This window comes from Euwallacea similis, chromosome 1, assembly GCF_039881205.1.
Source record: "Euwallacea similis isolate ESF13 chromosome 1, ESF131.1, whole genome shotgun sequence".
In the NCBI taxonomy this organism is placed as follows: domain Eukaryota; kingdom Metazoa; phylum Arthropoda; class Insecta; order Coleoptera; family Curculionidae; genus Euwallacea; species Euwallacea similis.
This window is the reverse complement of record NC_089609.1, coordinates 9,430,119-9,439,736: the sequence shown is the minus strand read 5'-3', so window position 1 is coordinate 9,439,736 and position 9,618 is coordinate 9,430,119. Positions and strand designations below refer to the sequence as shown.

The 9,618-nt window shown below is 37.1% G+C and overlaps 2 protein-coding genes across 3 annotated transcripts; one reads left to right on the top strand and one right to left on the bottom strand.

Annotated features, from left to right (window-relative positions):
• Window positions 1-288: 288 nt before the first annotated feature.
• Window positions 289-1,879, bottom strand: Wdr82 (WD repeat domain 82). The gene is made up of 4 exons (XM_066394515.1): window positions 1,357-1,879; window positions 1,061-1,301; window positions 833-1,007; window positions 289-777 (listed from the first exon to the last, which is right to left on the bottom strand). Exons 1-4 carry the CDS (start codon window positions 1,662-1,664, stop codon window positions 551-553), a joined length of 951 nt encoding a protein of 316 aa, XP_066250612.1. The 5' UTR covers window positions 1,665-1,879; the 3' UTR covers window positions 289-550.
• A 243-nt stretch (window positions 1,880-2,122) lies between these two features.
• On the top strand, window positions 2,123-8,908 carry LOC136414955 (cell division cycle and apoptosis regulator protein 1-like). 2 transcript variants are annotated; one of them, XM_066399281.1, is made up of 11 exons: window positions 2,123-2,625; window positions 3,613-4,138; window positions 4,192-4,417; window positions 4,468-4,763; window positions 6,239-6,470; window positions 6,694-6,972; window positions 7,023-7,387; window positions 7,437-7,648; window positions 7,698-7,961; window positions 8,072-8,307; window positions 8,362-8,908. In XM_066399281.1, the coding sequence occupies exons 1-11, from the start codon at window positions 2,319-2,321 to the stop codon at window positions 8,674-8,676; spliced, it is 3,258 nt and encodes a 1,085-aa protein (XP_066255378.1). In that variant the 5' UTR covers window positions 2,123-2,318; the 3' UTR covers window positions 8,677-8,908. The 2 variants fall into 2 exon arrangements, with proteins under 2 accessions (XP_066255378.1, XP_066255369.1); XM_066399272.1 differs by having other exon boundaries at window positions 7,020-7,387.
• Window positions 8,909-9,618: the final 710 nt, after the last annotated feature.

The window sequence follows — 9,618 nt, the reverse complement described above, 5'->3', positions numbered from 1 at the left end:
CTGATGAAAATAGATTTTGACAAGATTCCTCTTGACAATGAATAAACTGCCAAGTGATTCAGAATAGCGATGGGAAATTCTCCATCTATAGAACAAAATTGACGTATAACGACGATAAAATCTTCACAAAAACGAGGAAATCGTCTCCTTCTAATTTAACTTCCTGCATAAGTTTTTATTGTATTGAACTTAAGATGCAAGAGGGAACAAATCTTTCGAAACCAACGACGAAAGGAACAAATGGAAAATGAATTAAAGTATTACTGAGAAATAAAATGAGTTAAAACATTATTTATCTACAAATTTACTGCAGACCTTACAACAGCCCCTGTAAGATTATCTTAACTTTTACTTACATAAAGATCCTTAAACATTAAAATGTAATGATTCATCAAATAATTAGTGAGGATAAAGACTTACAAACTTCCCAATTTCAAACACAATAAACAATCATATTTACACTCATCACCTTCTAAAATACGCCATGTTCTTATAATTTAAAAATTGTAATGGAAATTGAGAGAAAAAATAAATAAATAAACGGAAATGGTTATGATTCGTCTACTGAAGGAAGCCAAAATGCCATGTTCGTGCATGCAGATGCCAACATCATATACTTGGGATTGAACTGTACGCATTGCACAGGTCCTGGATGGTCTGCATTAAGAACGCATACTTTATATCCAGTGTCTGCATTCCAGACATGCACGCGCCCATCAGTGGAACCGCTGAAAATGAATTGGGAATCCGGACTAAAGGAAGCTTCTATTGGTATTCCTTTAACAAGAAATTAGTCATAAAAATTCTTTCATCATATTTACCAGAAACATACCTTTATTGTTTAAATGCCCAGTAAAAGTTTGTAAAGGGGTTCCATGAAAGGCATCTATCAACCTTATAATTGACCCATTTGTGCTTATAAGTATAGTTTTGCCATCTCTTGAAAATTTAAGGCCTGTCCAATCACATTCTTTCTCTTGAGTCAATTTAAATGTAACGAAAGGACCCTACATCAAACCACTCATAAAGCAAATTCTAATGAGAGATTTAACACATTTACCTTATCAAAAGATCTTAAATCATATAACTTAATACACTCAGAGTTGACACCAGCTGCAAATATTAATCCTTCAGGATCATAGGCAGCCACAGGTCTGCCAGACAAATGCATGAGTCCCTGGCAATTTGGTGAACGCAAATCCCAAAGTCTCAGCGTTTTATCCATTGAGCCAGAAAGAAAAGTATCTTCAACTGGTGATAAGCACAAAGAAACTACTTTCTTTGTATGTCCTGGAAAGTATCTTAAACAAAAACAATTTGCTTAATTTTTTAGTCTTCTTTAAAGTATGTCCTTACCTTATGTATTTATTGTCATGTAAAGACAAATACCTAATAGTATCATCGACTTTTGTTGAACTATGTATTGCAGTGTTTTTGGCATGTGTGAAATGAATCAAATCTACCCCATATTTTTTACTGTTAACAGTTCGTACTTGAGTACCCTTCTCGCAGTCGTATATCACAATTTGGTCATCTTCGCTGCAGGAAATTAATGTCTCTCCACTGGTAGAAAAGTCGAGGCTGTTAATTTTATCTGTGTTTTCCCGAAAGACTTTAGCAACGCGGAAACTCCGGACGACTTGGTCCACGAGTTTCATTTTCATGATTCAGGGGACGCCGGTTTATTGTTTACCTCCAACTCAGCCCCAAATTTCTTTGGTTTTTAAGTGATATGTAACGAGTTAAAAGGGGGCATTGAGCTTAGGCACAATGGAGGAATGCTGGCTTGTATTTAATTATGTTTTGAAACGTTTCCAAAGGGTTCAAATAACTTGAAATTCCTTAGTGAATTTAGTGAATAATAATTTGTGATAACCACAAACTCACAAACATAAAACGGACGAATGGAATCACTGAATGGTGTGTTATCAATAGAGTAGAAATAAAAGTCGCATGTGTTCGATGACAGTTGTATGTTTTACGTAAACTCGAGTATACTCTTCTCTTACTCTACTACTATCTACTAGTAAGAGATAAAGATAAGGTCAAGTATAATAACCACGTGATGATCAGCTGTTGTAGCGTTAAACTGGTCAACTGTCAAACTAAAAGAATCCACGCGGAAGCGTTCGCGTCCATTTCCATTGTCTAGGTTTACAGAAACTGATGATTTCATTTTCTAATTATTCGCGGACTGTAAACAAATAACTCAGTTCCTCAGATTAACAAAACATTTTCCTGAACTTCCATCTATCGAATTTAACCCCTCAACAAGTTTAATACTTTGTTCTTAGTGTTTCGAGTCTTTAATATCTGACATGAGTTACAACAAAAACCCGGTTTGGGGCAACAAACACCCCCAAACCAATACCCAAATGGGTGGGATGGGCAACTTGAACCACTCTGGCATGGTGCCTTTTCAGCAGCAGCCTCCCCAAGTATTTCAAGGCATGGGTCTAGGCCAGCAAAACTTGGGGCTCGGTCTGCAGCAAATGGCTGCAAGCCAGTTGGGTTTAGCTTCCAACCCTCTCTTTCAGCAACAGCTTTCAGCTGTAAGTTATCCCAATACAAGAGGATTGAATCCGAATGCATTTCAGACTCAAGGGAATGCTCAAAATAATCCAGGTAGATATTGTTTGATAGAAACTCATTGTATTGGCAATTGTCACAAAAAAATTATTAAATTCTTTTGGTGACACTTTAGTTAGTTTCCATTTTATTTTATATCTATATTTATTTATTAACTGCCAAGATCCTATAGAGAAATCAGAAGAAAAATTTATCATTTGATAATTTAATTTAATTTTTGTTTCCCATATAGAGATTTTATGTTTCCTAAATTTGCTAGCTTAATTAGAAAGGTCCAACAAATTATACTAGTTTGAAGTTAGGAGGAAATTAAAATGGTGATATATGCTGTGTAAATTTTCACCAGATTAAGAGATTCCATTTTGCTGTTCAGATTTCACTCTGTAGGTTTTTTCACTTTGAAGGTATACATTTTCTAGAACATCTATAAAAAATCAGGAAAATGCATCCAGAATGCTTTGAAAAACAAAAAAGCTTCATTGTGTTCTAGACCTAAATGTTCATTGAGCTTGACTAGGTACTAAATTTGCCTTCATTACCTGACCATTCAAGAATTTGACTTGGGTGACTAAACAGCAGCCTCATCCACACTTACCTTCTTTACATATTCTCTGTGGACTCAAGGATATTATCTAAACCTGTTGTGAAATTCAATTTTTGTCATTCTACTGATCCAAATGATGCTCCTAGCAGCATTACTAGCACTTTCATAATTTGACATTCACATCAAAATAATGCTGAGTTCAGTGATATTTTATACTTTATAGTAAATTTTACAGCAAAAATCAAGACTTCTAGTCCCTTTTCTCTAGGCTTCCAATTTCCAAAGTTTACCACTTTAGTACTAGTTTCAGTGAAAAAGCAGTCAATTTGAAGCTGAATTGATAAACCAAATATAATTGGACACAGGTGAATTTTCAAAAAGGAAAATACCAAACCTGCAACACTCTAATAATCCCCAATTAATAAATCTAAATTTACGTACAATTTAAAAAGTTAAAACACCTTTATTTCTTTACTTAGGAACAAAACAGAAAGTATTCACTGGTTCAGTAACGCAACTCCACGAAAACTTCGGTTTTATAGACGATGAAGTTTTTTTCTCAAGAAACGTTTGTATCAAAGGGTCCAATCCCATGACGGGTGATCGTGTTCTTGTTGAGGCCACTTACAACCCCTCCATGCCTTTCAAATGGAATGCCACAAGGGTCCAAGTCATGCATAACAATCAACCTAGAGATCAACAACAACAGAGACAGCCTGAATTGAATAATAATTTCGGGAGACGTGGTGAAAACCCTAATAGGGATTTTAATAGAGACAATAGACCAAAACCTATGGTAGGGGAGAGACGTAACAGATCGCGAGATAGGGATGATGATGAGATTGAGAGGAAGAGGCGGAGGGACGAGCGAATGCGGGAAAGAGAAAAGGAGGAGAAAGATAGGAAGTCGCCTGTTAGAAGAAGATCGAGGTCTCCGAAAACTCGCAGGAGGACTAGGGCTGTTCCAAGATACATGGTACAGATTCCAAAAATCAATCTCAGTTTGTAAGCTTTGAGTTTTAAGGTACGCAGTTCGTTAACAATTTAATCTTATCTAGGAGCCAGGCAGATTTGTTGGAAGTTAAAAAACGCTATCAAAATCTCTACATTCCTTCAGATTTCTTCAACACTTACATTCGCTGGGTGGATGCCTTTCCGGCCGACAAACCGTACGCCTTAAACAGACCTTGTTCCTTTCACATAATGTACAAAGAACTAGACCAAGTCACCGAAAACGACGCCGTTTTAGAACCCGCCGATTCCGACTACAAATTTTCCGCTAAAGTAAGCTGCTGTCTTCTTGTGCGGAATTTTGTTATCACCACATCTTTCAGGTAATGTTAATGAGTGTCCCAGTGATTGAAGAAATCTACCAAAAGTGTTGCGCTTTGGCGGACGATAAAGAAGGTCGAGATAGAGAAAGCGAAGACAAAGATTATGTCCATCCAACCCGGTTGATTAATTTTTTGGTGGGTTTGCGCGGCAAAAACGAAACTATGGCAATCGGAGGCCCTTGGAGTCCGTCTTTTGATGGTGAAAATCCGGAGACAGACCCTTCAGTACTAATTAAGACTGCCATTAGAACGTGCAAGGCTCTTACAGGGATTGACTTATCCAATTGCACACAATGGTGAGTTAATTTATTAGTTGTACCGTGTAAAAAAATTTTCAAAAATGTAGAAAATTTAGTCGAGACAGATGATTTGGTCGCCTTTTTGGTTGATTTGATTTTTCATTTTCAATATCTCCAGAACCTGTGGGGCAACTTAGCTCAAAAACACGTCCAATTAATCATCTCTAGAAGTTCTATATACCAGCATAAATACGATTTCGATATCTAAGGATTTAGAAATACATTCAACGGCACTATAAACGAAGCACCACAGAGATTAACAAAATATGGCCTTATCAACTTTTTTATTTGTTGTACAATTTTTAAATTTTGCTACCTCCGGGATCAGAATATGCATTTTAACTTTCAGTCTCAGTCACTGCTTCCTTATTGAAATGGATGGTAACATTAATTTTTACATTTGATAGTTCAGATTCTACCGAAAACACAGACAAGCTATTTTAGGCTGCTCAATAACATTCAGTTTCCTTACGGTCTGTTTTGATTCACAGAATTCCCCTTTTTTAGTATAATGAATACCTTCAATGAAAAACTCCAATATCGATTCGGTAAATTCGACAGATAAAGTTTTTTCACCATTATATCCAGATTTTTGCCAGTTTTTACGGTGCTTTCGGATGAAGATATAGATCCAGTAATCCTCCTATTAGTTATGAGTTCCTGCTCCTTCAAAGTTACGTTCGGATTCTATTCTTTTCTCACTTTTCCCCCTGGTAAGTTCACCCTCTTGAGTGACTGCGTCTTTTATTTGAGAGGTTTCGGCACTTTCTGCAGAAGTATGAATTCCAACAACTTCCCTGTCTGCTTGCATGTCCTAATGCAGTTGTTTCTAAAAACCTCTACGGTAATGCAAGTTTAAGCTTCTCCAGTACTGTTTTCTGACTCTTTGATTTCTTCACCTGTTAAATTACTTTGATGACTGACTGAAACCGAGAAAATCAATGAATCGGGAAATGATTTAAAGAAATAATCTAATTCAGTGATTGAAAAACGTCGAGTCTATGTTTTCGGAAAATCCGAAATATCCAATGGAAAAATTACTAATAGATCATATTTCGTCACAATTTATGGTTCTTTGTTTTTAGTATTGTTGGCCTTATGTGGGCCTTAATATGCGGTTTTGAAAAGGCCTTTCTGAAAAAAAGAAGCTGAATTTCCGGAATTCCGTCCTAATCTGAGAAAGATACCAATATTTAAATTGTAACATTTTTGTAGCGCTCTTTCTCACCCTTTTAACCCAACAAACCGTCGCTTTTAACACCCAAAAAATTAACTGTTTTAAAACATTACCCCCAGCTGATTCTACAAGAAACAACAAGCTGTTTTCTGCAGAAATTTTTTATTGTTAAAAACCAAAGTGAAGCGCGAGAGGAGCCCGATAAAGGTCGTCAGGAGACTAACGTCAGTCCCTTGCAGGACCTTTAGTTTTTCAGATAATTTGATATGACCACTGTCTGTGTTCCCGCCTGTAGGTACCGCTTCGTGGAGCTGTACTATCGGCGCGGGGAGTCTACCCACAAAGGCAAAACGGTTCCTGCGCGGGTCGAAACGGTCGTAATCTTCTTGCCGGACGTGTGGAGCTGTCTTCCCACCCGAGCCGAGTGGGGGGAGGTGCAGCAGAACTACCGTAAACACTTGGAAAAAATCCTGAAAGCCGATGCGGAGCCTGACGTCGTGGACCAGGCCGACGTCACCGACGAAAAGGCACTTTTTTCTTAACTTTAAACAGTTGTGTGATGAGATAGTAGGTTAGGTATTACAGTACTGTCGCTGGTTTCTGTGGCTGACCGGACTACAAACTCACAATTTTCCAAACGAGTCTGCGTGTCTGAATGTTGAATGTTGAGTAAATGCGAATGCAACGAGAGTGTTCTCTCAAGAGTCGTTCTGACCCCGATTGATCGTGCATTTCTTTTGGCGAATTTAGGAACAGGACGAAGTGGAAGAGATTCTGGAGCCCACTCATCATAGTGAATTGAACCCGAAGAGCATGACGGTGGCTCAATTAAGAACCGAGTTGAAAGCAAGGAAATTGGATTCGAAAGGTTTGAAGGCGCAGCTCGTTGCTAAACTGAGCAAAGCTTTGAAAACTGAATCTGAGAAGGATGAGGCAGAGAAAGAGGAGAGCGAGCAAGAGGGTGAAGTTGCTCAAGAAAGTGAAGATAAAAAACTCGAGCAACTGGAAGAGAAAGAGAAGAAATCTGAGGTAAGTTTTTTTTATTGCTGTTTGATGTATTTATTTCATTTAACTAGCAGCACGTGGAGGAAAAAAAACTGGACGAAGTCCAAAAGCGGCGCTTAGAGAAACAGTACACTCTCCCAGATCAACCACATCTCATAGTACACCCATCTAAAATAGCTAAGTCAGGCAAATTCGACTGCACCTCAATGTCTTTGTCTATACTTCTGGACTACCGTCCTGAGGACACCAAGGAACATTCGTTTGAAGTATCCCTATTCGCCGAACTTTTCAACGAAATGCTCACCAGAGACTTTGGATTTAACATATTTAAGGCTATTTATCAGATGCCAGAAAAACCCAAAGAGCAGGACAAAAAAAAGAAGGAAGAAAAAAAAATAGAGGATAAATCTGGGGATGAAGAGGGTAAAACTGAGGAGAGGTGAGTGGTTTGGTTTACGATTGTGCAGATATTAAAATTCAGTATTTAGCGCTGAAAAGGATCAGAAAAGAGAGAGAAAGTCGGATTCTAGTGAAGATGAGGAGGATGATAGGCGCAGCTCTAAGGACAGTCGCAAGAAGAAGGATCGCACCAAGTTGGTGACGAAAGATAAACATTTATTATTATCATTCGTATACTTTGACCACACTCATTGCGGCTATATCTTCGATAAAGACATTGAGGAATTGATTTATACTCTTGGTAATTTCCAGATCTTGAATAATGCAGACTATTTGAAAAAAAATTTTAGGCCTAAATTTCTCAAGATCCCAAGCAAAGAAACTGATAACGAAAGTAATCGCTAGAGATACTTTAAACTACCGTAAACTGACTGACAAACCTCATGAAGAAATAAAAGAAGAGCTCGAAAGTGGGTCAATAGAAAATAATGTGGACTGGCGCGAAGTAGCATTCGGCAATAGGAAAATGTTGCCTGTTTTTAGAGAAGAAGAAGCAGTTGTCAAGGACAACATCCCCGAGACTGAGAGAGAAAGAAAGGCTTCATCAAGTGACGGTTAGTTTTGTTGATAAAAAAAACAGGTTTCCATTACATAATGTGTCGATTACTTTAAACAAGTTTTACGTGCAGAATCAAGTTAGTATTACAAATACATATTATTTTAGGTCTAGTGGTTTATCAAGGAGCTGTAATTGATATCGCCAAACTTTTAACTCAACTGGATAGAAGTGAAAAAGCTCGAATTGAAACAGAGCAATTTCTGTTAGATTTCAAAAGCGAAAACACCAGACTGACAGAGAAATATTCCAAGTCTAGTTCAACCATTAAGCACTTGAATTCCGAAATAAAAGATTACAAAGAAAAATTAAGAAGCACCGAAGATGCCTTAGGCAGATCTAATGTACGCTGTTTTGTTTTACGTTTTTTATTTAATTGTTTTGAATGTTTTTTATAGGCACACTCGAAGCTATTCCAAACTACTTTAATGGACATTCGCGACAAAATCGAGCCAGTATTGAAAACTGCCTCGCATAAAGATGATAAGAAGGAGAGAGATCGGGAAAACGACAAGAAGAAAGACCGAGATGATGGAAGATCGCGGTGGGAGAAAGAAAAGGATAGGGATTCTAAAAGAGATGAAGTGAAACGTGACGAAAGCAAGGAAGCTAAAAAGGAGGTTAAGAAAGACAAGAAGGAGGAAGAAAGTGAGAGTAAGGAGATTAAGAAAGAACCGGTAGTGACGCCTGAAGATGAAGAAATGAAAGAGTAAATAGGTTTTATTTTCTTTGAACAAGAATAATGATCCCAGCAAAATTGTTTAATAGTTAGACCTGTCAGGTATTGTTTTACCCAACATGTTTTGGGCGCAAAAATAGAATTTTAGTTTATTCGAAGGAATATCTCAAATACGTTTTTTGCAGTTGTTTATGTGGTGAAATAATTTAATGGTAAGGTTTTCTATGTATTTAAGAAAATGTTGGTGATTAAATGCGTAAAAAATGTTTCTTTTGTTTTACACGTACTACTTATTCCTATAATAAAAACGAAGATAATTCTAAATAGAAAGCACTCTATGACAAGTTGTTAAGTGTGATGTTGGTTACGAGTCGCCTTTATTTTTTTCCACCTGATTAGGATAACAATGGTAAACCAAAACAACCGCTAGATCCTAGAAATATAAAATTTCATAATCGCCCCGTATGATGAAAACCAAGACCCATGACAAATGTGTTGACAGCTTCATAGTGTGCATTTTATAAAAAAGACCAAGGGAAACTCTTCGGGAAAGCCACATCTTCATTAAGAGTCAAGATTAATAATGAGATACCCTCTATGCTGCTAACCAACTTGAGACATTATGTACAGCATCAAAGTCAAGTTGATTGACCACCTACTCTAGTATTTGGATTTTGAGTAGCAGTTTAGAACTTCAGAAGAGTCCATTTATAGCGGGAAGTGTGCCAGTAGAAACGTTAAATTTAAGAGCAATGTGACATATGATATGAGTATGAATAAGTTACAGATCTCAGAGTTGGTGAGACATGATATTTTTGCGGGTTTGCAGCCCTCAGAAGTGGTAATTTTGCCCTGTTATCTTGTTTTCATTATCATTAATCTTTAGGTTAATACATTTATTACCTTAGAAATTTTTTTGGTCAAATTTTGAGGCTTTAGAACTGCTCTTTAGCTTGTAAACATTTCAAACCAAACT